General features: G+C 41.4%; 2 protein-coding genes and 1 long non-coding RNA gene across 6 annotated transcripts; 2 read left to right on the top strand and 1 right to left on the bottom strand.

Moving 5' to 3' along the window:
* The first annotated feature begins 1,666 nt into the window (after window positions 1-1,666).
* Window positions 1,667-17,780, top strand: nim1k (NIM1 serine/threonine protein kinase). Of its 3 annotated transcripts, none has more exons than XM_020052844.3 (9): window positions 1,667-1,775; window positions 2,734-2,813; window positions 12,030-12,091; window positions 12,292-12,787; window positions 12,946-13,236; window positions 13,349-13,461; window positions 14,860-14,981; window positions 15,348-15,494; window positions 15,617-17,780. In XM_020052844.3, exons 5-9 carry the CDS (start codon window positions 13,016-13,018, stop codon window positions 16,370-16,372), a joined length of 1,359 nt encoding a protein of 452 aa, XP_019908403.2. In that variant the 5' UTR covers window positions 1,667-1,775; window positions 2,734-2,813; window positions 12,030-12,091; window positions 12,292-12,787; window positions 12,946-13,015; the 3' UTR covers window positions 16,373-17,780. The 3 variants fall into 3 exon arrangements, with proteins under 3 accessions (XP_019908403.2, XP_019908402.2, XP_034152367.1); XM_020052843.3 differs by having other exon boundaries at window positions 2,734-2,817; XM_034296476.1 differs by lacking the exons at window positions 1,667-1,775; window positions 2,734-2,813 and adding an exon at window positions 9,940-10,298.
* LOC109615330 lies at window positions 7,236-9,940 on the bottom strand. Of its 2 annotated transcripts, none has more exons than XR_004576709.1 (6): window positions 9,812-9,940; window positions 9,200-9,283; window positions 8,989-9,072; window positions 8,772-8,855; window positions 8,375-8,475; window positions 7,236-7,321 (listed from the first exon to the last, which is right to left on the bottom strand). It is a non-coding gene; the product is annotated as an uncharacterized LOC109615330 (long non-coding RNA). The 2 variants fall into 2 exon arrangements; XR_004576710.1 differs by having other exon boundaries at window positions 8,790-8,855.
* Window positions 17,781-18,772: 992 nt separating the features above from the next.
* Window positions 18,773-24,744, top strand: creb3l3l (cAMP responsive element binding protein 3-like 3 like). Its single transcript, XM_020052974.2, has 10 exons — window positions 18,773-18,817; window positions 19,520-19,657; window positions 19,889-20,279; window positions 20,787-20,893; window positions 21,118-21,210; window positions 21,763-21,869; window positions 22,214-22,282; window positions 22,442-22,526; window positions 22,944-23,037; window positions 23,179-24,744. The coding sequence occupies exons 1-10, from the start codon at window positions 18,800-18,802 to the stop codon at window positions 23,574-23,576; spliced, it is 1,500 nt and encodes a 499-aa protein (XP_019908533.1). The 5' UTR covers window positions 18,773-18,799; the 3' UTR covers window positions 23,577-24,744.
* Window positions 24,745-26,166: the final 1,422 nt, after the last annotated feature.

The raw sequence follows: 26,166 nt of genomic DNA, 5'->3' as shown, positions 1-26,166 counted from the left end.
AGCAAAAACATGCAACGCCAGTCTGGTATCCTAGACTCCCTACCGTCATATGCTGTGTAACTCTTTCTAGCGCACATGGATGGGATTTTACAAAACAATTACCAATAATGTTATCAAAAGATTATCTCCCAGATTCTCTCACTGTGATACAACACTGTGACTTGCAGTCTCTACAATATAATGCCTGAATGCTTTATGCTGGCCGATTCTCCAGAGTGCAACTGAACCTGTGAAAAAATCACCAACACAGTTGGTTCTATGTAAAACATAAGTGCTGATGTAAGATTGATGCACCAGCAAAACAATGTGTCAAGCACACACTTGTGTACTAAAATATCTATCTTACACTAATTGTGGGACCTTCCCGTCTTAGTTAGGTTGGATAGATTGTCTCATCCGTGAGGAAATGCTTTTTTTTTTTACAATAAAACACAGACTTAGGTAGAGTTGTACCACTGTGGATAAAAATAAATGCATGTAGATGCTTTAGTTTGTTAATGCAATGACAGTATAACAGATACATATTTAATAACTAAGTCTTTATATTAGATAATGTTACCATCATGCAGAATGAAATGTTTGTATTTTTATTTATTTACTTAGAATTGAAATATGTTTATATTATATAGTAGAATATCTGTCTTTGAAAACCATCTACCCTCCCCCCACTGATTTTTAAAAATGAATTATTAATGTGATTTTTTTAAATCAACTATGAACTAATATGTCCTTATCCATAGCATTCACTGTATTTTAGGGAATTATGTAACATGAAGTTGCAACAAACAACACAAAATAACTCAAATGTGCACCAATTCTCCGTACTGAGTGCCCTATGTAAGTATTGGGACAGTGATGTCAGGTCAGGTGTGTTTCATTACTGGAACACACAAGTCAGGGTTTTCGGCTTTCCATTTGCCTTGGTCTCCTGTTGATGACATGTGGACTAAAGGGTGTAAATGAAACTAAAGGAAGGCTGTATTTTAACATCTGATGTGCATCATAATTTTTCCAAGCCACATATTCCTATGCACCCAGCTGGCCTAAGTTATTCAAGAAAGGTAAAGCCGAGACGGAGCTACGGTCAAGAGAAAACCACATGGCTCGAGCCGAGGGAGGGTGTATGTGGTCAACGGGGGAGATGAGCAGGTCCTCTGGAGGAAAGCAGGCAGCACAGTTTACTCACTGTTGAAGGCAGCATGCCTAACTAGCACCTCGCTGTCCAGCAGAAGACAGTCCGAGGTGTCCTAAGCTTTGTTGAAAGTTATCTACTTAAGCCCCTGTTGATCTTTATTCTTTTCCGCATCACAATCATTAACCATTTACAATTTGGCCTGCTACTTTTGTTTGTAGAAGAGAAACAATGTTCATTACAGTTCATGTTAGAAAAACAACAACACAGCATTTGTCCAGGCTTACACCAATTAATAGGCTTACCATCACACCTCATTATGAACTCCGCTGCACTGTGGAGAGCTCCCAGAACGCAGAACGACTAACCTATCCGAGCGCGTGCGCTCCAGCCAATTCCCGCGACGGCGTGTAATACGCAATTTCCATTGGTTAAAAAGCACAAAGGTAACACCCCTTGCCGTATTTAAGTCGTCACATATCCTGTCACTCAAAAGGATTCCCTGTATTGCGATCGATCTGCTGGAGGAGCGTTTCTGGTAATAACCATCAGTGACAACACTACAGAAGAATACAGTGGTCTTATAATTATTTTGGAGATTTGCCTCATACCTTCGTTAAATCAACATCTGTATTCCAGAAAGGTAAGGGACATGTTATATGTCGTGCATAGCTGACAGGGTGGCCTACAGGCTATATTGCTGTAGATAGCAATACACCACCTAAAATTATAGCCCTGTTTTGGTGAATGACTGCATTCTCCCGATCCATCTGACACTACTGCTGACGTCCTGCATTTCATCGTAGCCTACACTGTGTCAATATGTTATTTTTGTTTAAGCTACCGTGGCTGTGGTTGAAACAGACCAGGTACATTGCATCTTGAATATCACTCAAACCTGCCCAGTTGCTTATTCAAGAGATCCATCATGGGCAGCTTCTATGGGTTATCTATTTATCAATCAACGCATGGCCGGGTTTGTTAATGACTACTGGTATTTGAACAAAAACCCAGCATTTATGTCATAGCATTGAGACACTGCTCTGTAAAGGAGATTAACTGTGCATTAATGATTACATTTCGACCGTGTGTGTGTGTTTGTGTGTGTGGTGTGAACAATGAGCTTTGTTTTACAGTATGGGGCAAATTGGTTTTGAAGTCTTAACACCATGCTCTTGGTATTTTCTTTTACCAGAACATGAAGCTGACACAGTATCACACAGGTTGTCATAGAATTTCAAGAATTAAGGTCTGAGTGCTCAAAATGTGCTTGATCATCTCTTTTACAAACATACTATACAGCCCACACTGTTAAACAGACACAAAAAGTGTGTTTCCTTTGCTGCTCCATCAGCACATTAAACAGTTGTCATGTCAGATTGTATTTCTTATGATAAAAGCTGCTGTGAAGTGTTCGGATTAGAGAATAAATTAATACAGTGATTGGACTGTTGATATAATGCAGAGGAAACTGATCATCGAACGCGTTGGGCAAATGTCAGCTCTCACTAGGTCGGGATCAACTTTCATCTACACGCAAAGCGATGGGAGAATCAAGGCACCCTGTGATTCAGCAGTACACTCTCTTTCCTCATTTGTAGATATTGTTGCCTTGTGCTTACAAACCAAAGTCCTGTAAGTGCCAAGAAGATCCATGATGTGGTGGACACCATGCAACTGAGTAGGTAAATATAAACAAGAACTTCATTGAATTCTTCAGTCTGTTCTCACTCCTTAACAATGTATTTCTCTTTAGTCTGTATGGGTAGAATTGAATCAGTCCAATCAGTGGGGCTGTGGTGATACCTTGTCCAGGCAGTAATCCTATTCAGGGTGTGTGCTCTCCGGAGTGATTACAAACAGCGGTGTGAAAACGCTTCTCTCCCTTTGTACAGTGTCATGGTAACTTTGCTAGACCCAAAGGGATGTGTGCGTACATGTACTCCAGAACAACAGGCATGTCTCTTCTCCTGCAGAGGGTTTTGACACCCATCGCAATCAGGTCTAGAAACACATACAATACGGTAAATACAATATGTGGAGAACCTGACTCAAATGAACATTCTGGCTTCAGGCTTGGTACTGGTGTTCAAGTAGGATATAAACTGATATACATTACCATTTACTGTACTGAGTGTTGAGTATAGCAGGAGTAGGCTATCTGTCGTTACATTAACCGGTCTACTCATTACATACCCAGTTGCCCCAACGGTATGTGACGATTAAGATGGCTTTCCAGCCAAGCAGCCTGATTCCAATGCTTCGACGGGGGCTGTGTACTTAAAAGCAAGGGGGAGGTGTCTTTATTCTGCTCTTTATTCTCTCCAACCACACATTTAAATTAAGACCGTAAGGAGCATTAGGGTTAGAGACCTCTCTCACGGTCTCTTTCACTAGTTGTCTCTCTGTTGTGTATCTACGTGTTTGTGTGTAAAAGAGGGAGGAGAATTATTGAGGCAGTGACAGTGTTAGTGAAACAAGAGGATCTCTTTCGAAATAAAAAAAGACAAAGAAATGTGTTGCTACTGTTGTGCAGAGCGACAAGAGTCGGCTGCGAAGCTAGCAGTCTTTTTGTCAGAGGTCCATTGCTATCTGACTGATTATTTGAGATGTAGCGGGCTTTATTACAGACACTGGTGAATAGCTGTAAATGAGTTATTTCCTATTTTATGTTTAATGATGAACAGTGCTCGGCTCTGACTACCCAATCCAGAGTAGAGACGCGCACAAACATGTTCCCTGTCCATTGCCAAGCAACCAATTGGGGAGTTGACTCCCAGAGCTAAACACAAACACTTCCTATCGAGTTAACCTTCTAGATGCTCTACTCTCAGGTGTATTGCCCACACTTCCTAAGCAGTCCCTTTCGTTGCGCGCACGTGCATGCGTGCGTGTGTGTTTTAGTGAATGTTGCATCTCACCTGGGTATCGGTCCTGTCTGCATGCTCACATAAAAGGCTAATTTGCAGAGCAGTGTTCGCTTTGTGAGGTAAAAGCGGAGGCCTCTTCTCCCTTTGGCGAGTCCTTTTAGTCTGGCTCTGATCAATGGTTAGATATTCATGCCAGGGACACGACGGAAGGCCGAAAGGTGTTTGAAGGCTGGGCAAATAGGAGAGCTCACAAAGGGTTATCACTTTGATTCGCTATGCTCCACCTCCACTGCTTCACTCAGTCGAGATTGAATAAGGGAGCTCCTGGCAAAACAAGTGAGATTTTGTGTTTAGATATCACCTGTCTTAATGAGGTGTTATATAAGATCATGATTATTTATAGATACATCTGTTATTACTGCAGAATAGACTGGTCTTTGTAGAAATGGTCTTTGTAGAAAGACCATTCTACAAAGTTCTATATATTAACTCCAGTTCTATATCATGGAAATGCGCACTAATAAAGTGAACGCATGCTTCCAAATTGACCCAGTAATTCTGGTGTGTCAAAAATGGGGTGATTGAGTCACATGTTCAGAACATAACACTGCCTTCGCCTTATTTTGAACATGATGTTGTATGTCAGTACCTTTATATCACCAAACCTTCCGCTATCACTCTGGTTACGCTCATCTTTTTCTCATCTGTCCACAAGACCTTGACTTGGAATTGTAGTACCTCACGCTGTTTAACACCAGCAACAAATGCCAAAATGCTAGCCTAAAATCAATGCCAGGACTTTAACTGCTTTTTGTGCATGCACTAATGCTGAAAACACTGTCTAACAAGTAACCGTTGTGAAGTCTACTGTCCAAATACCACCCTAAAATGGGTGGATTATGTACAAAAAGTGCCATCATTTCTAAATGGTTAATTTGATATACACTACTGTTCAAATGTTTGGGGTCACTTAGAAATGTCCTTGTTCTCCATGAAAACATGAAATATGTATGAATAGGAAATATAGCAAAACTAATAGGAAATACAGTAATTGACAAGGTTACAAATAATTATTCTTAATTGAAATAACATTTGTGTCCTTCAAACTATGGTTTTGTCCAAGAAACCTCCATTTGCAGCAATTACAGCCTGAAGAAGAATAGAGGGACGACTTTCAGAAGAAAGTTCTTTGTGTCAGGCCATTTCCAGCTGGTAATCAAACCCAAAATTGCTGTTGCTCCAGATACTCAACTAGTCTAAAGAGGGACAGTTTTATTACTTCTTTAATCAGCACAACATCTTTTAGCTGTGCTAACATAATTGCAAAAGGTTTTTCTAATGATCAATTAACCTTTTAAAATTATGGATTAGCAAACACAATGGGCCATAGGAACACAGTAGTGAAGGTTGCTAAAAATGGGTTGCTAATATTTTATGCCTAAGTATATATTATATAAGAAATCTGCTGTTTCTAGCTACAACAGTCATTTGCGACAATCACAATGTCTATACTGTATTTCTGATCATTTTGGTGTAATTTTAATGGACAGAAATTGTGCTTTTCTTTCGAAAACCATGAAAAGTCTAAAGTGACCCCAAAACATTTAAACTGTAGTGTAAATGAACACACACTCAGTTTTAAACTTAGTCTGCAGTTCATTGCTATCATATTGTTTCAACAACAACACAAGTGTGACACTGTCCAAATACTTGGAAGTTCACTGTATAGAAAGGATGGGGAGTACAGTAAGAGATAATGGGATTGTCAAACTGAGTTTCAATAGGGATACTTCCGCTATGGAGCTGACAGTTTGGGAGTGCCTTTATGTGGGGTAAAGTCTTATTGGACTCCATGGGCCAGATGGCTGGTTGCTGAAGGCTATTGCAAGGGGAAAGAAACCGTTCAAGAAGGATTTGTTGGAAGTGATTGACCTTTGCTGGCGGCCTTCTGATCAGGAAGTCAACCATCTGGTGACAGATTGAGCTGGACATGTTCAGCTGAGAGAGATTATCTGGTAGAAATGTATCTGGAATGATCTTGTTGAAGGTAGAGCTGTCCACAAACAGTATCCTTGCGTACATCTTTGGGCATTCTGGGTGTTAGAGGATGTAGTGGAGGCCTGAGTTGATAGTGTCATCCACAAACCTGTTGAACCCATAGACAAATAGTGGCTTTATCCAAATTATTTTAACTTGCATCTACACGACCGGACCAAAATAGACAAAAGAAAACAATTGAAAAGACGCTGAATCTACTGAGTGTGAATACGCTAACAAAAACAAAATAACGACAATAACAACAAACTACTACAAGCCTTTCCCCAATACCATTTATAAATGGCTGTTCTGTGTGTTTGTATGGTGGAAATCCTACGAATGGGTCCTATATGTATTACTACCATATGTTTCCATCACCATTTCAGCAGACTTGCGGTGCAAGTGAGATCCACTGCCCTCTTTCCCTCTTTTGAAGCTCTTACACCTGTTTCTTGTCATTACCCTCACTTGTGTTCCTTATCTGTCTGGATTTAAATTAAGTTTTCCCTCTTCGATCCTGGTGTACACTGTTTGGTTCCATCCTTTTGTAGTGTTGTTCTGTTCTTTTTTTGTGTGTTAGTTATTTATTTATTTAAAGTCCTCTGTTCTCCATGCGCCCGTGTCCTGCCTTGCTGTAGCAACGTTTCATTAGAAAGGCAGGATCATATGAAGAACCCTGAGGACCCGGGCTCTGGGGTGGCCAGTCCACTTTTAGCTGTGCTTGTTAGCGATTACAGTATCACTTCTAACACATGAAATACATTAGATTTCCCAGCTAGCAAAAGGACGTCTATTAGACGTTGAATAGACGTAAACCTTCAACGTCTAATGACGGTCCACTGAAGGTTGAAAATGAAAATTGAAAAGACGTCGAATATGTCCAACTTTTCAACGTTGAAAACAGGTCGATCTTTAACGTTTACTCAATGCCTATTGACAATTGTCAATTCTCAAGTCTACACATTCAAATAACATTTTATATTAACATATGAATGAAACAATGCTTTAAAGGGTTAGCTTAGAATAACTTTATTTATTAAACACATTTTAATTAGTGCATAACTAACAGATTTTACAGCGTCAGTGCAATAAACGGTCCAGTAAGCAACACATTCCAAGAGTTAAAAACAAAAAAAACAACTCTAAGAATGTACAATACACAATGTTCAGACTTTGCGACGACCTCCACCTCCAGCTCTCCCGGGAGCATGTTTCAGTGTCTCAGCCATAGCAGCCCTAATTTCAAGTTCCGTGGCAGTTTTACTCCACTTCATTACTGCAGCTGCAAAGAAAGAAAAAAATAAATCAATGGTGCATAAATAAACCACATCTTACATCATTAAGACTCCTACTACACATTGTATTTACATTTTATCAATTAACAATTGCATGGATTTGCATACCTTCCCAAAAGAAATACTTCTCAATAAATTATGTTGTGTAAGTTTATTTTAGGAATTCAACTTAACAGGTGAAACTAGTATATTATATAGACTCATTACATGCAAAGTGAGATATTTCAAGGCTTTGTTATAATTTTGATGATTATGGCTTACAAGCCAATTTCAAAATCTCAATTTCAAAATCTCAGAAAATTAGATTACAAAATCAATAAAAAAAAAAAGATTAAATACAGAAATGTTGGCCCTCTGAAAAGTATAATCATGCATATGTACTCAGCAGGGCAATTCCAGGATTTTATAAATGGAGGACAAAGAACCAGTGAGGGGGGGCCCATGGGAAATCAGAAAATTAAACTGGAAATAAATACTTGTTTAGAAAATAAGCATGATTTCAAAAATATTTGAAATGCCCAGTGCTCTAATATAGATGGTATTAAATTTGGCACTGCATTTATTGGACCACACAGTTTTGTTCTAAAAAATACAAATAAATTCTGGAAATAAATACTTGTTTAGAAAATAAGCATGATTTCAAAAATATTTGAAATGCCCAGTGCTCTAATATAGATGGTATTAAATTTGGCACTGCATTTATTGGACCACACAGTTTTGTTCTAAAAAATACAAATAAATTCTGTTAAAAAAAAACAAGTACAGAGTATGCATGATTATACTTTTCAGAGAGCCAACATTTCTGTAAAATTCCTTTATCGATTTGATGTAATATTCTGAATTTGCAAGATTTTGGATTTGTGGGTTTCATAAGCTGTAAGCCATAATCAAATGTATAACAAATAAAGGCTTGAAATGTCTCACTTTGCATGTAATGAGTCTAATACATTGGTCTCACCTGTTAAGTTCCTAAAATGAATTGACTTTTTTCAATATTCTAATTTGAGAAGCACCTGTATAAACATGAAAAATGCAGTTACCTTTTACCAAAGAGTAAAAAACTGTATCCTGGAAGGCTTTTTTCTCACTGCGACCCTGCCCCTTCATGTTGAAACCAGCCATTAGATTGTTGGTGAAAAGCCTGAGAAAACATGCAGAAAATCATATATATAGGTCCATGCCTACATTCTACAAATATTCCTTTATGCTTGCATTATTCCTAATGAATCATCTCTTTCTATATTTTTGCTTTTCTAAGTGCTAAGAGGGCGATAAACAGAGCAGGCAATGAGTAAAAATGTAACTGCATAATTACAAAAAACAACAACATTGAAGCTTACTGAAATCGTTTTTAAAGACAGCTGCTCCTGCAATATGGCCAATAAGTGAGGTAGGAGAATTGACAACTATGAAGAATGCAACTGATCATGGACTCACTGGATGAGGATGCCTGACCTTTTCTGCTCCCGGACTGTGCTGGATTTGGAACTCCACGCTGAGGTGTGCGAGAACGACTAAATCCTGAAGAGAGAAAAAAACAACAACATTGAAACTATTTGAAATTGTTTTTAAAGACAGGTGCTCTTGCAATATGGCCAATAAGTGAGGTAGGGGAATTGACAACTATGAAGAATACAACTGATCATGGACTCACTGGATGAGGATGCCCGACCTTTTCTGCTCCCGGACTGTGCTGGATTTGGAACTCCACGCTGAGGTGTGCGAGAACGCTTAGATCCTGAAGAAAAATTATTAAAAAAAAACTGTTGAAGCTCATTGAAATATTTTTTTTCTCCTGCAATAATGTTAATAAGTGAGGTAGGAGAATTGACAACTATGAAGAATGCAACTGATCATTGACTCACTGGATGAGGATGCCCAACCTTTTCTGCTCCCAAAATGTGATGGATTACAAACTCCACGCTGAGGTGTGTGAGAACAGTTAGATCCTAAACAAAAAAAAACAGTTGAAGCTCATTGAATAATGTTGTTAATATGTTCATAAGTGAGGTAGGAGAATTGACAACTATGAAGAATGGCGGCGCCTTCGTGGTGTTAAACGCGTGACGTCCAATTCTCAATCTTGACCTTCACCATCTAACGTTAGCTAGCTAACTTTCGTGCATGCTAGTATGAAGAAAAACCCACTGGATTCACAAAACCCACAAAACTCACTTAGCCGTACTGCAACGCCTAATCAAAGCTGAAATTAATTAATCTGGATATCTACCTCGATGTAACATAACAAGTTACAAAATAATCACAAACAGTTAAACCTTAAAGGCATTTTGGGAATTTAACACTAACGTTAACTGCCCATCGGTGTGCACTTGTGGTAAAGTTAGCCGAATGTCTACAGTAACGTTACGTTTACTATAAAAAAAAAGTCAGGTTTGGATGAAATAAGGTAAAAGTTTATAATGTTACACTTATTTTGCTATCATATCGAATTATTTTGGCATAGCTTGCTTACTTACTTTACACAGCTGCTGGCGGTTGGCTTGATGGTTGGGGGGGGGTAATACAGAGCGCGCCACATTCGCGTGCTTCTTCTTCTTTGGTTTTATGGCAGGTGGCAAGAAAATGTTTTAATGGTGCACCACGAGGTGGGGTGGGGTAATTATTTCCATATGATATTAATCGCAGTTTCAATGAATTTTTTTTCATATACTTTATTTCATAAACTTTTGACGGAATATATAAAACTCTTTACATTTATTTAAGATAATAATGAACATGATTTGGTAACTTTTTTCTCCATTGTTTTAGCATGTATAACATGTATGATCAACTGAAAAGAGTCAAACAGTCTACTTAGTTGAAAAACCGACTTATTTTCAACCATATTTCAACGTTGAAAGACGTAGTCAAACAGTCCAGCCAAACTACTTCGTTGAAATCACGTCGAAAACCAGTCCAAGGCGGACCGACTTATTTTCAACCATATTTCAACGTTGAAAGACGGTAATTGTTTACTGGGTTAGCTTTTCATCTGTAGCCTAACAAATTTCATGAATAACAGCTGATCAACACATCCAGTTTCCATCACAGCTGCTTTGATAATCTGGCTCTACATTACTTTACTTGTGTAAAAATGGATGATGAAAACATGGCAGTGTGAAAAAAAAAAATTTTTTTTCAAACAGCTTTTAAAGAAAACATTCTAAGAATCTCAGTTAATGGTGTTCTTGTAAAGGGCTAGTTCCTCTGTTTCCAGAAAACTGGCCCCATGATGTTGACATCACATTTACAGCATTATAGTGGTGCTAGTGAGAGTTAGATGAACTTGTTTTCCATTAAATGACGAGCGTAGTAAGTATAAACCCATTTATAGAACAACAGAATGCAGTGTTGTGCAAATCATTTAAAACCTATATTCATCAGAAAATAGTACATAGACTGAGACATTTTATAGTTTCTTGAAAAGTATATGCCCAGTTTGAATTTGATGCCAGCAACACGTTTCAAAAAACCTGGGGCAGGGGCAACAAAAGACTGGAAATGTTGTGTAACGCTTAAGAAAAGCCTGGTGGAACATCACACAACTAATTAGGTGAGTTGACAACAGGTCAGTAACATAATTGGGTATAAAAAGACGAGGGATTCACCACTATTTGAAAGACTGCACAGGCAAATAGTGCAACCATTTAAGAATAATGTTTCTCAATGTAAAATTGCAAAGAATTTGGGGATCTCATCACCTACATTACACAATAACATTAAAATATTCAGAGAATCTGGAGAGATCTCTGTATGCAAGGGACAAAGCCGAAAACCAATATTGGAGGGCCGTGATCTTCAGGCCCTCAGGCTCACGATTCTTTAGTGGAAATCACTGCATGGGCTCAGAAACACTTCCTAAAACCATTGTGTGTGAACACAGTATGTCGCTGCATCCACAAATGCAAGATAAAACTCTACCATGAAAAGAAGAAACCAAATGTGAAGAAGTACCAGAAATGCTGCCACCTTCTTTGAGCCCGAACTCTTTCAAAATGGACTGAGGCGAAGTAGAAAACTGTCCTGTGGTCTGACTAATAACTGTCCTGTGGTCAGACACCGCATCCTCCGGACTGAAAAGGAGAGGGACCATCAGCTTGTTATCAGCACACAGTTCAAAAGCCAGCATCTGTGATTGTATGGGGGTGCATTAGTGCACATGGCATGGGTGACTTGCACATCTGTGAAGACACCATTAATGCTGAACAACGTATGCCGGTTTTGGAGCAATATACGACTTTCAGGGAAGACCTTGCTTTTATCAGCAAGACAATGCCAAACCACATTCTGCATGTATTACAACAGCAATGCTCCTGTTAGAAATCAGCCGTTTTGTATAGAGGTTGAAAGTATGATAGCGTACCCGGTCGTCAAGGGAGAGAGTCATTCAATTATTGCAGCATTTGATAGTCTATTGTTCCTGATGTTACAGACTTGATACTTAGTCTTACCACGTCTACTCTTGGGACATTGTTCGTTTTATGAATAAGCACAGCACACACACACATAATGCATAATCTCCTGGAGTGTACCTGAGAACAAAACATGTTCTCATGTCTTGAGAGTGTGTTTTGGTGTCCAGCCTACAAATACATTTGTATCTTTCAGTGTTTTTTCCCTATACAACAGACATTTCCATAAGATTGGTTTGATGTAAGATTGTTATTTTGTCAAATTTAGTTTTTTGTCCTTCAGGTGAAATGGTGAGATGTCTCACTCAACTCAAATCAGCTGGGGACTAAGAAATACTTCATAAAGTAAGGAGAACAGAAACAGACATACAAGCACACATTCACCCATATAGGCCTGTTTATCTCTGCATACACTGAAATAGGCCAAGTCTTTAGATTCCCACATTCGAGATACACAAATACCGCTTTATTGCACCAACAACCTAACATATTCCCACACTCACCATGAATAAAGATCTAATCACTGTGATCATTAATCCCTACAGCTACGTGTCAGAGAGAAGAGAGTGGGAGAAGAGTCCAGCATCCGGCTGAGTTCACTGTTCAAGAGAGAGTCAACCTCTTGGGGCATTTACGGGAGTATCTCATGGCAGCATCTTAATGTCAGCCATACTTCCTCCACCCCCCTCCCCCACCCATGCACTATTCAGATCTCAGGGGAATCAAAGAGCCAATTAAAACGTGGTAGCACTGATGCGAGACCCAGCAGAGGTGAACTGTTGCTTGCTTCTGAACAACCAACACAGTTTAAGCCGTCCTCTGTTTCAAAGAACTATCTGGAGCAACAATATGGAGCTCACAAATACTCTTGAGCTACAGATCAGAGCATTACCTTCCTTTTAAACTGCAGACCACTGAACGTCTGTAGGTCAGCACTTGCTGAATAGAGTAACCTCGGTTTTGTCTCACTGGATTTAAACCGTGGTCGCCTGGACACTCAGAGAAGCCGGAACGCTTTCAACATGGGCCCCATGTATAAAGGTGAGATTTATACTTTTTACACGGTCTTGCTGAGAACTCGAATACAATACACATATCATGTGGATAAAGAGTTTGACAGAAATGCTTGACCAGATCTCTGGCAGGGTATTTCCCCTCTCGATGTCCGGGAACGTTGTGTTCTCTTGGTTCACCCACAGGTGGCGGTCTGGATCGGAACCCTCTCCAGCCATGAGCTGATCCCTCCTCGTACAAGGCGTCCCGGGGAGGATGACAGCCGTGTGCCCAGCAGGGGTAGGCTCCTCCGGGGCTATGGTGGGAGGCCCCAGGGTGTCTAGGGCTATGACCGCAGGCGCAGGGGGTGAGGACGGAAGGTACGCCCGCTGGAGCCGCCAGGACAGCTCCGATATCGCTACGGATGACGAGGGGGCCCCGGCCCGCCGCCTCACCCCCCTGGAGAGGCTCAACCTGGAAATGTGCCAAGATGACAGGTAGGACGGCGGAAACCGGCACTCCCTTGGAACGACATCGTGGAAGTAGGTTTCTTAACGTGTTTTCTGGTGGTTTGCTGTTGCTGAACGTTTGGCCGCCCCCTGTTGGCAGGGTAGTCCGCGAGCTCACTGTGGGGCGGCGTATCGGCTTCTACAAGGTCCGCGGGGAGATTGGCTGCGGAAACTTCTCCCACGTCAAACTGGGGATCCATGCCCTCACCAAAGGTGAGGAAACATCCACTGATGTGGAGACGTGACACACGCTCCCCCGCTGTGATGCATGTGAATGGACATGAAAAGGAATCTTTAAATGGTTCTTTCTTAGACCACTAATTGGTCTAGAAGCCCGGGCTATCTGCTCTAAATACACTGGAATTGTGAATAGCTCTCAGAAAAACCCCAGTCCATCTGCTCCTGCAGGATCTCACAACACAGTCACTGTTTGCTAGCTTGAGCTAATAATAAGTACCCTTAGCTAGCTGTTTGCTAATGAGTCAGGAGTTTAGGCCTGTGGTCAGAATCAACCACAGAGAGACAGCCTGTCTGTTGCCCTTGAGAAGATGGATTGTGTTTCCCTAGCGACGGCTGGAATTGCTGCATGCTTCATCAAAGACTGAAGTGTGTATGCCTGCGTGTGAGTATCTCTGTTTGTGTGGCATCTTTTGCTTAGACCTACAAAGCAAAATGAGCCCTGAGGCCTTTCAACAGCTTTTACTGAAGGCATTGTCGGAGCTGAAAATGAGACTCATACCAGTTTTAATTAATTATGCATGTCAAAGCACAATAAGATATCTCAGCACCATCTCACTACTTAGGACTTTCCCATACTGTATTACCAAGGTTCTTTGTGTTATTGCTTATTATTTATTCATACTATTCATATCAAGTGTATGGGTACTGTGAGTAGAGGTGGTACTTAGAAACAGTTCTAGGATATGCTTGTCCTCCCTAAAGCCAAACATTAAGCAACTTCTTATATCTCTTTAATGTTCTTAACAGAATAGAGTTGGTTGTCTGGACATTATTTCTGTTTTGTTCTTTCTGGAATGTTCTGTCATCTCATCAATACAATTACACTTTCCAAGAAAGTCATGCTCTTCATGAAATTACTAATACTTAGAACTGATTGCTTTAGTACTGGCTCTAATCCGGAAAATGGGTTTCCATGGAAATCAAGTCCTCTACCAAAATATTGTTTGTGGAGGAGTTAGTTGTAAAGAATTTTGTTCTGGGATCCATGGAATAATCTAAAAAGCATCCACATGACAATGCCGTGACATACTCATGAAGTCAATATGAAATACCCAACACATATAGCATACACATTACAAATATATTTTCCGGGATATAACCATGGTATACGCACAATGCATCATTACACATGAATTACACAATCCATTCACACTACATAGTGATTCCCAGAAAACTACACGTCTACACAATGTCAGCGCTTCCTCTTAGTCCTCCTGCCGGTTGGCCAAGCTGCCTTGACCAGAGAAACATTTGTAAACATAGCATTGCTGTTAGCCTGTGTACCAGTCTATTTTTATAACAACAAGAATCCTAAATGTCTTTTCTACAATCTAAGTATTGTATGCTTAATTTGTGTCTGTTTTCCCTCAGACAAGGTGGCCATTAAGATCCTGGATAAGACCAAGCTGGACCAGAAAACCCAGAGGCTGTTGTCCCGAGAGATCTCCAGCATGGAGAGACTGCACCACCCCAACATCATACGCCTCTATGAAGTGGGTTACACACACACACACATGCACAAAACAAGTTTTCATTACTTTTCAGGCCTAGATTGTTTTGTAATTACTCAATTATTTTTGTGTGGCCTAAGGTTGTGCGTTGGCTTTTAGCGATGTGCAGACGCAGCAGGGTTCCAAGTCCAAAAAAATACTTCTAAATAAAACTCCAACCTAACATTTATGCCTGAGCTTTGAAATATTTTAGGACATTTCACCGTGTTTGATGTCTTCTTGACATTGTGGTGGATTTTGGTCCTGAAAATGTAGGAGAACAAGTCCACACACACACACACACACTAACATCATTGACCATCCTGTGTGTCCTCTACCATCCTCTCTGTTCCTTCCTGGTGGAGACAGGTGGTGGAGACCTTATCGCGTTTACACCTGGTGATGGAGTACGCAGGTGGAGGAGAGCTTTACACCAAGATCACTACAGAGGGGAAACTGTCAGACATCGACAGCAAGATTGTCTTCTCTCAGATCCTGTCGGCTGTCAAACACATGGTATGGCCCAAGGCTGCAGTACTGCTTGTATGCCCTTTTCAGTGGAATCATCACCTCCTATGAGACGTATATACAATGCATACCGGTATGTTAACCAGGTACATCTTTGACCCAACACACAGCATGACAACAGCATCATCCACCGAGACCTGAAGACTGAGAACGTCTTCTACACCTGCAGCACCTGCGTTAAGGTGGGTGACTTCGGTTTCAGCACGCTGAGCCGCCGCGACGAGACCCTCAACACATTCTGCGGCTCCCCGCCCTACGCTGCCCCAGAGCTCTTCCGCGACGAACACTACCTAGGCATCTTCGTTGACATCTGGGCCCTGGGCGTCATGCTGTTCTTCATGGTGACGGGGACCATGCCCTTCCGGGCAGACACTGTGGCCAAGCTGAAGCGTTGCATCCTGGAGGGGGTCTACGTGCTTCCCTCATGGGTACCAGAGCCCTGCCAGAGGCTGATCAGAGGCATCCTCCAGCCCCAGCCTTCAGATCGCTGCAGCATAGAGCAGATGATGGGCTGTGAATGGCTGCTGCCCGTCGACTTCCCGCGGGCCATGGAGCCCTTTAAACTAGACCCGTCCTATCTGGCGGAGAGCGCGCCGTCCGAGTTGGAGGAGGATGAGGCAGAGGTGAGGTTGGAGCTGGAGACTTTAGGGATCACCCCTGAGCACATCTTGAATAATCAGGGGAAGGACTGCAGGAGTTCTGTTACGGGGGTTTACCGGATTCTTTTACACCGTGCGCACAAGAGGAGAGCGGTAGAGAGCATGCCCGTGGTGACTCATGTGATCGGGGCCAGCGTGACTAAAAAGGACCGGCTAAAAGCATACCGCAGCTTACGACACACCTCTAAGCTCTGTGTGATTCTGTGACCAAAAGCCTCAACCCCCATTGTTAGATGGTTATGTATTTTATGGTCAATAAGAGACCGAATGTGATTAGATGACAAATGAGGGTTGGGGGAATATTAAATGAGTACAAATCAATCTTGAATGTTTTTCTGCACATTTTCAGCGCAGGTAGGAAAGCAGTGCCTGGAAAAATAAACTGGAAATGTTTCAGCTGGCATTGCAGACTTGTTGCTGGCATTTCACTGATTGTTTGTAGTTAAAATTGTTTTTTTGTTTTTTTGGGTGGAGCTTATTCATTTAAATAATGTTTGATTCTGTTTGTTTTTTATTGCACCAATTCAGGCAATTTATCACAATATGATCTATTGTCCATACAACCTAGGTCTATAAGACAGACAAAAGTCAATACGTTTGGCATTTCTCTGAGAATATACTTTCACCTGGGTGTCTAAGCTCTTGACTTCCAGCAAACCGGTGATGTTGTTAGGACGTCCAGCTGAGAGTGACAAAACTACCCTACGTGCTGGGGACATCCTAACAACTCATTTTGGTTTGCAGGATTAACATATCAGACAAAGAAAAATGTAACACATTATCTCGCAGATACTTTTCTCCAAAGTGACAGGCAATTTACGCACATAATATTAATGTATGGAACCATACAGCAATCAACCACACCTCTGGTGTAGCCATCAGTACCAAGTGTCTGATCCTTAATTCAGATGTAGCATCGCAGAAGGGAGAGAGTCCAGCAACCAGACTAATGATGAATTGTATGACTTGAATTAGAAAGTAGGTAATTGTCTTGAAAGTTTTATTGCACTTTGTTTGGATGCCTTTGTTTTTTTTCCTAATTACAACACTGTTTGTCTGTGAAGGAATGTAGCGGTGCTTATGTATGTTCGGCCTCTTTAATTTATGACTTCCTTCTGCCCTGCACCCTACCAAAGGAAATTAGTTTGATGACACTGGTCACTTTCCAGTTACAAGCTCGTCCACTTTTTTTAATGTGCTTCAGAACTAGCACAGCTGATACAGATGGTCACCAAATCATCAAGCCCTACAATTTTCATATTCGCAGCTTTTGTTCTGAAGCAAATTGAATAACTGGTCTGGCTGTGGGTACATAACGAGAGTTTTGGGATGTCAATTGATATTTCTTACCCAGTTGGTTTTTGTGTTTTCATGCCAGCTCCTTGCACTGTACATATCTAACATGCTTGGCTTGATAATGTGCTATGGGGTTTGCAAGAGCATGGACAAATCAGGGAATGAGCCAGATATCTCTGGTCACTTGTTCAACTGGAACACTGAGCTATTGGCCTGGCTGGGGTGATACTGTATTTTTACACCTTACTTTTCAACTCAAAGCATTTGATTTTCAGTTGCTATTGATATGTGTTTTCTTAAATAAAATTCTGAAATACTGTATGCTCGCATTGTTTAGTATGTGTTTTTCTTTCATCTCAGGGGTTGTCAGGCAAAAATAGTGAATGCACAATGTAAGAACCTAGCCTAATGTCTTTCTTTCAGTGCAGTAACATTTACTAGATTACACATCAGGCCTTTGTCAATTATAACCCATGGAGGAAACTGATCCTTCTGCCTATTGTACAGAAAATGCTTCTCTTCAGAGAGTTCATAGCTGAAGATTTTTTCCAAAGATGCATGTATGACAGAAAATGCCATTATATCAATGAGTTACATGGCAGTATGTATCAAGCAGTACAGTTAATTTAAAAAAACAAACAAATATGTTGTAGTATAAAATCCATCGCACTGCATACCATCACTGAACCTGGAGTTTGTGTTAGTAACCAGAAAGGAAGTTACCAGTACCCTGAAAGTGTGCAATATTTAACCCCAGAGCTGTTGCCATTCTGTGCCAGGCACCTTTTATGTCCCGGGTCGTTGCTGAAAATAATGTGGTATTAGTCATACGTGATTAAATAAAAATGAATCAAACAACATTAATTACAGTTTATTTTTGTGTCACTGAACCGATCAGTATGCTTAGATCTGTTGTGTAGCCCAGACCATTTGTAACGAAACGCTGCAGTGTTTCAAGGGCTGTCGACCCCTGCCGGATTAACACCGTACTTCATTTCCCATAAGGACAATGTAGAAATCTTACGCATGTTGACCCGTATTAACGTGATGACGCATTTTCTGTCTTGTTGGAAGGTGATTTCATCGGGAAGAGTATACTGTACTCCTCTAAGAGACCACATACAACAACGGCAGTAAGACCAAAATAAATCTGCATTGACTCACGAATGGTAGTATTCTATCTTATCAGGCAAGCGGAGAAAGGTAAGAATATTTGAGAGGTGGTATATGCATGTTCTTTAATTCTTAAACGAAAATATAACGACCACGCCCTCTTACTAGCAAGATTTACTCATGTTCGGTCGGCCGTGTTGTTGGCTAGCTAACCAAGCTGATGTAATGACTGTGGAAGTTATGGTATGTTTTCATTTATTTGTCAAATTTGTAGGCCACGAATAGCATTCTGGGCGGTTAGAAGGCCTAATTTGAAAACTAACTCTTGCTGTCTTCCTACCTAACCACCTACATTTGATGACCCTGCCTTTGTTATATCTAGTATTACATATCCGGCACGTAGGCAACAGTATAGCTAATATACACTAGGCCGAAGGCAATATTACCTATGTTCAAGCTATGTACAGTTCAGGAACTGGGCAATTTTCTTTTAGCTTTCTTAGTTATTTTCTTCTGCATGTCAGGTCAAATGAGATTACTTTTCAGATTTAAAGTCCAAAACAAATCGTCTATTTGTATACACACGAAGAGGGTTGTTTTGATGATTCTCATGTGACAATAGGGAAATGGGCGGGGCTATCGATGGAAATTATTGTGCCGCATCTGGGTGGGCGTTGCCAAACACTAGTGTTACTTTCACTGTGTCAACCCTCACTGGAGTCTTTTCAAATACCCAATTTCTAAAAATGACATTTCATGGAATCCAAATTTAAAGATGCAGTTAACTGTATTTGGATGATATTTAAATGTGTTCAACTTTATTTTAGGAAACAAATTGGTTATGTTCTGTCACAATCCACTTTCGCACCTGAAACCAAAGTCCTGTTTATCTTTGTGGTTGTCTGATTGTCATTGGGACATCCCGTATGGTCTCTGTTTTCCCAGATGTCAGTCACTGAGGCTCTTCCTGATATGGATGGAGCAGATCTTCTTGGAATACTGTTCCATGATGGAGATAGCGACGCCAACGACCCTTTCTTCCCAGATGGGAATGGTCTGGAAAACTGGCTGTCTGAGCACGATGTAGGTCTCCCAATCAGAAATAAGAATATTGTATGTTTACTAAATAACAGTAGAGATTGATATCTGACTAAGAATGCACTTTTCATGTTATTTACATGTAGTTCTAGTAAAGCAGTACTCATTTAAACAATTTTTTTTTACATCATCAGTGTGATTCACTTCCTAAATGTAAAAATCAGAAGAGCTCTTTTTTCCATGTCTGCTCTTGATAAACCTCATGTTCTGTTGCAGCTACTAACAGGCTTGGACACAGAGGACTTCCTGTCCAGCCTGCTGGAAGGAGATGAGATGGTGTCCACTTCCTGTCTCTCCCACTCTCCGCTGGGTAGCGACAGCGGCATTTCTGACGACAGCAGCACCGGCGGCATAGTCAGCCGGAACGTACCGGCCTGCCCCAGCCCCCAGGGAAGTGACAGTGACCGTGCGCCCAGCCCAGGATACTCCCTGCCCAGCCCGGATTCCTCCGACACACCGATGATGGCCCCGGACCTTCAGATGGAGAGCCCAGAGTCTCTGGCTGTGCAGACAGACCACAGCTACTCTCTGCTCCAGGGAGGGGACATGGATGCTCTGCAGAGCGTGAGAGCAGAGAAGCCTGACATGGATGTCTTTATTGATCTGGGTAAGTTTTGACGTGTGCCATTTTTATCGACCTGCCGTTTGACAATTTCTATGCACGGGTGACGTTGAATTGCAGCAGAGTGTGTGTTGACACACTGCTAATTTGTGTAAATCCAGTATATACAAACCAACTGTAGACCGACTGGACAAATAGAAGTTTCCAGATCTTTGACCTAGTTCCAGGGGAGAACAATTGTTAATAAGATGAAACAGAATGCCCTTAACTACAACTACACTACAAGGAAAGATATAAAAATATGCGTTGTGCTAATCTCTCTCTTAGCAGAATTTGTAAATATTCCAATGTCAGCTATGAAGATCAGTTTGAGGGAGTTTGGTGTTGTCTTTTACATGCTTTCGGTGTTAAGTGTAGCACACACAATATATACTGAGTCACATGACCATTGTAAGACGATTTCACAGGAGCTTTTTAAAGTGATTTCAGAGTTTCAGCCTTTGTGTGAACAGAAAAAATGACGTGTAGTTTCTGTGCTCCCCTGTTCACCAGATGACCTAGACAGTGTGGGGATGGACATGGAACAGGACTATTCTAGTGACCTACTGCCCTGTACTCTCTCCATAGAGGACTTAACACAGAGCAACAAAGCTGATCAGGTGAGTTTCACGTAGGTTCATAGTTACATCATCAAGTCTTTAACACTCATGTCTAAATTAACCCTATTCACCAAGGTCATTGTTAAAGTAAGAGTGTACATAATTATGTGACCAAAACAACCATCACCGGACATAGCGTGTGTCGCCACCTAGTGACTAAGTGATGTGCTATCGCTAAAGAGCTCCTCAAGGCCGCATCTCATAACATCTTTTATTGACTTTAGTTCCAGTTTAAGGAGATTGTTCTGACTGATGAAGAAAGGAGACTTCTCGCTAAGGAAGGCGCAACCTTACCAACGTGTATGCCTCTCACTAAGGTAATTTCCTTCAGTTATAACAAACACTGACGTACTGAGGACCTATTGGAAATGTTTTCCAAAGGGCATTCGTAGAGCGTTGTATACTCTCCTTACAAATAAAAGCCAGGTTGTGAAGCACTCAGGCTAGGCTAGGACAGGACAGCCTCAATGCCTTCAGAGATTAGCGAGGGAGCTATGACGCAGTAGTTAATCTTGATCTTGCAAAGACAAATTGATAACCAATATGTCACCTTTGGTTAGTGTACAGACATTGTCTATTAAATGGTAGAAAGTACTCTTGTCTGATAAAGATTCTAAAGTTTCTATAGCTAAAGTTTGACTTCAGCACAGTTATTTCTAAACATATAGGTCAGGTTGACCTATTTCAAAACAAAGAGACCCTGCCCCGTCACTGGCAAACACATGAAATGAGAACTTACCAGATAGCTAGTTTGGCTCTAGCACTGATACTGCTCCTCAACAGTGAGACCACAGACTATTCCTCAGGATGTCCTAAGATCCAGTCTGTCGGGCGTGGGATAACTGGTCTCTTTTGTCTCCCTGTCTTAGGCAGAGGAGAGGACCTTGAAGAGGGTGAGGAGGAAGATCCGCAACAAGCAGTCGGCCCAGGAGAGTAGGAAGAAGAAAAAGGTGTACGTGGATGGCCTGGAGAACAGGTAAGAGAGAATGGGTGGAGTGATCTCTGAAAATGAAAGGTGAATGGGACACTGTTGTCTCACCATTTCACTTTTGATCGTGCACTTTAGCCAGAATCCTTAGTGTCTACATATGTGATTTTAACATGTAAATGAATGATATAATCATTATTATTTATGAATATAACTTCAATAGGCATTCCTCACAAAGTTTAACTGTTCTAAACCATCAAAACCCAAAATATTAGGTTAATAAAAACCTTTGCCCATAACAGGCGGGGTGCCAGCTTTCTCATTGTTACATTAGAGTCTAGGTTGAGGTTTGACTGGGTTATTGACTCAGTCTATTGCTGATTGGTCCCTAGGGTTTCCATATGCACCGCTCACAACCAGGAGCTGCAGAAGAAGGTCCATCTGCTGCAGAAACAAAACATGTAAGAGCCCACTGCCGCAGTTATCACCGCCGAGAGACATTGTTATAAGAGAATAAATGATTGATGTCTGTTGACTACTATTATCCAGTGAGAACGTTGTTATGGAAAAATATCCACCACAATGTCTGTGATGGTAACTTCTACCGTCTCCCTGTCTAGGTCCCTGATGGAACAGCTGAGGAAGCTGCAGTCCATGATGAAGATGTCTACCATGAAGAACACCACCACCAGCACCTGCGTCATGGTGAGTAGATCTCCACGCTCACACCTCCACTGCTCGGGAACCAGCAATAAAATATCGGCACCGAAGAACTTCTACCCGTTCCCGTCTTCAGCGGGCTTACGTTTTTGGTTTTCATCTTTTCCCAAATTGATGTTCATTAATGTGGTCTGTGCTGAGCCGGACATCGCCTGTGCTTTCATCCTGTGTGGTGGCATTTGTGTCCACTCTCATATTAGTCCAAACCGAAAACGATGGTATTTTGGAAACCAGTACGTCCACTTCGGTTAAAAGACAGGATTCCTGCTTGGGTCTATAATTAGACTTGTTATATTCATTTTCAGATGTTTTTTCCTTCCATTGTAGACAGATGCACCCCACGTGTTATGTGATTTAAACCAACACTGTATCTCGGTCCCGTTCTCTTTTCTCTCGGCCCAGGTGTTCCTGCTGTCTTTCTGCCTCATCCTCTTCCCGTCTGTCAACCCGTTTGGCCGCAGTGCCGGGCACAAGGAGATCTACACCACTTCTTCCTGTAAGCTTGATGACTGTTCTGAAATGTTAATGCTATGTTAAAATATTATTAGGGAGTACGTACTTAATTCTATATGAATGTATGTTTTCTATACATGTATGCATACATAATATTAAGAAGCCTTTCTCCTGTGTCCTGTAGTTGTGTCTCGGGGTGTACGCTCTGTGCCAGCTGAGGACACCCCTGAACCCGCTTACTTCACAGTCGAAGCTGAACCCGCCCCGCTCGGCCTTGTCATGGTGGCCGAGGTCGAGAACACCAAGGCCATGTTCGCCGGCGGCCAGAATCACACGCCGGATTACCAGAAGGTGGAGCAATCTGAATCTGAGAGCGGCGTTAACAGCAACTCCTCTACCGACTTCCCCAGTCCGGGCCAGGCGGAGCTCAAGGCGGGCCCCGGCGCCGGCGGCCAGCAAGAGGGATCCAGAGATCCAGTGGGATCCTCTGTGGCTTATGAAGTTCCAGGAACCAAGGAGAACTGGATCGACAGGACACCGACGTCCGTCATTATACAGCAGCACCGCTCGGACGAGATGTAGGCTAAATGGCCAGCGGTGAATCTACACAGGGAAAGGCCTTAACCAAAGTGTTGATTGACACTTGGTAGAAGAAGGGAAAAGGGTATCCGATGTTTTGTTATTGCAGTATCTCCCCAATATCTCTGCCTTTCTCTCCCCCTTTCTGGTGATGCTACTGTTCCTCTTAGAGCACTTTGTCCTTATTTTCCATTCCACTGGTAGAATGGACCCGTGAGACTTCCGTTTTTATACATTACCGCTGTTGTACTTTAATCAAGGGGTTAAGGTACAATATTGAAGTGGATAGTAATGACTCCTGAAGACTTTTTAAAATGTGACTTCTCTATTACTAAACAGATCTCAGTTTGTTCTGTACATCTAATATCAACAGCAGGTCTTGTGTCTGTGCTGATTGCCTGCAGAAGACCAGTGTATGTCTGTTAGATATTTGTAGAGATCAGTCAGTCGGTCTCCTCAGCCTAAATGTATTCTGTCAAATCTAGATCTGAGGTGTTGGTTTGTATACTGCTTTAGCCATTGCAGGACATTTGGCCATGTAGGTTTTTTTTTGTGAACATTTTAGTATTTCCCTTGTAACAAGGGTTTTCATGCTTTGCTTCACTTTTAGTTTTAAGACAAATATGAAAATGAATAAATGGTATGCTCTGGAATTAATCAATTTTCCAGGAGCCAGAGGTGGAAGTGTTTTGGCTCTTCATTTGTTCACCTCGTCCCCAGGCTCTTGCAAACGTTTCTGGGAGCGGGAGCTGTTCAAGTCCTTCAACAGTGGTTTTACCATTGATGTTCCCATGTTCAGCGCTGGATGCCTTTTAAGCATCATGTAAAATGGGGGTCAAAACAGTTAACATGTTGGCCGTGTAAAATCAATGTGGCTTTTTAACTATACTAAAATGTAATGACCTGTTAATTCCTTCAGTGAGGCATTTTTGTTATAACATTGTGTATTCTGTTTGTCATCAGTGATGTATGCAATCTAAATGGTATTTGAAGTATTTGTATTTTATTCTGTTAAAGATAACAGATGAATCATGTTAAACAGATGCACTGATACTGTATGCCATAGTCCAATATCAGAATGTAAATAGACTGGAATGATTACAATGTTTGTTTTTAACTCTTATGGTATTAAATTAAATGTCACTATTAAAAGTCTCTTTTATTAATCTAATTTGTCATACTGAATTGGGTGCAGTGTTACAAGAGGTGTTGTTCAGAGGCCTTGGTGCTGAAGTGGCAGATCAGGTATTAGACCAGGCCTCATTTCTGAAATGCTGAATTACTGCTATTGTGGTTGCAGTTCTTAGTGCAGAAATTGGGGTTTACAACAGGTTACATTTTTTATCTGGGGCTTCTCCTAAGGTGTAGAAATCTTCCTTAGCTAAGTTTTAGTTGTCTCCCTTTCGACATTTGTTTAAAGAAACAACTCAAACCTCTGACTTCCTGTTCTTTCTTCATGGGCGGAGATGGCACATTCCTATCCAGCCAATAATGTCCATCCTTTTTTTCAGAAAATACATTAGTGAGTTAAATTTTTGACAGTGTTACAAGGAGGCCCCTGATGAATCTCTTAACAGTTGTTTCTGCGCCAGGTGTGTCCCATTATGTAATTTGTTCAGGTATAAGAGTTTTCGATGTCTAGTGTTCTTTCTAGGCTTTGCATTTGCCTTCAGAGCTGATTGTTGTCTGTCAACTTGAGCTAAAAGGGTGTAAATGTAAGTGAAAGAAGCAATTTGATGAGTCTGAAAGATGTGAAGAAAAAAATAGTCTATAATTTGGGATGTCCAAAGAAAAGCACTGGTCAGAAAAGTCTTTATTTTATTGAACTGGTAAGCCATTAGGACAAATGATTGAGCAATTGCAATAGACATTAAACAATTTCTTTCGTCCAGCAAAAATCCATCCATCCATCCATCTTCTTCCGCTTATCCTGGGCCGGGTCGTGGGGGCAGCAGTCTAAGCAGGGATGCCCAGACTTCCCTCTCCCCAGACACTTCCTCTAGCTCTTCCGGGGGGACACCGAGGTGTTCCCAGGCCAGCCGGGAGACATAGTCCCTCCAGCGTGTCCTAGGTCTTCCCCGGGGTCTCCTCCCGGTGGGACGGGACCGGAACACCTTCCCAGGAAGGCGTTCCGGAGGCATCCGAAACAGATGCCCAAACCACCTCAGCTGACCCCTCTCGATGTGGAGGAGCAGCGGCTCCAGCAAAAATCTCACCTTAAAAATGAATGTTCAGTTAATTGATCCAAATATTGTTTTAGACTTATAGCTGAAAAAGAAACAACATAAAAAAAACTTTAAACAAAGTATTTGTTAAATATAAGATTTGGCATCAGTAGAACGAGAATTATGTTCTAACCCTATAGATTCTGAACGCTTTTCCACTTCGCAATAAATTCATCAAACTCGCCGATGTTTGAGATTTGTGAAATTCAGAAAAGACTCTTGTCATTCAATGGAGGTCGGAGGGGTGACCGGCAGAATAGATTACTGTGTTTTATTATCTATGTTCATCTCTCCTTTACATAACAGGCCCACACATTTCCAAAAAGAATATGACTCATCATGGAGTATCGTCATAAGTTCTGAACACC

The sequence above is a fragment of the Esox lucius genome, chromosome 13, assembly GCF_011004845.1.
Source record: "Esox lucius isolate fEsoLuc1 chromosome 13, fEsoLuc1.pri, whole genome shotgun sequence".
Classification (NCBI taxonomy): Eukaryota; Metazoa; Chordata; class Actinopteri; order Esociformes; family Esocidae; genus Esox; species Esox lucius.
This window is presented reverse-complemented; position numbering and strand designations above follow the sequence as displayed.

Coding starts and splice junctions, on each gene's coding strand:
- nim1k (XM_020052844.3), top strand. CDS start 13,016: ATGACAGCCGTGTGCCCAGCAGGGGTAGGCTCCTCCGGGGCTATGGTG. Junction 13,237..13,348: donor GAAATGTGCCAAGATGACAG/GTAGGACGGCGG, acceptor CCCTGTTGGCAG/GGTAGTCCGCGAGCTCACTG. Junction 14,982..15,347: donor ACATCATACGCCTCTATGAA/GTGGGTTACACA, acceptor TGGTGGAGACAG/GTGGTGGAGACCTTATCGCG.
- creb3l3l (XM_020052974.2), top strand. Junction 20,280..20,786: donor GGATGTCTTTATTGATCTGG/GTAAGTTTTGAC, acceptor CCTGTTCACCAG/ATGACCTAGACAGTGTGGGG. Junction 20,894..21,117: donor AGAGCAACAAAGCTGATCAG/GTGAGTTTCACG, acceptor TATTGACTTTAG/TTCCAGTTTAAGGAGATTGT.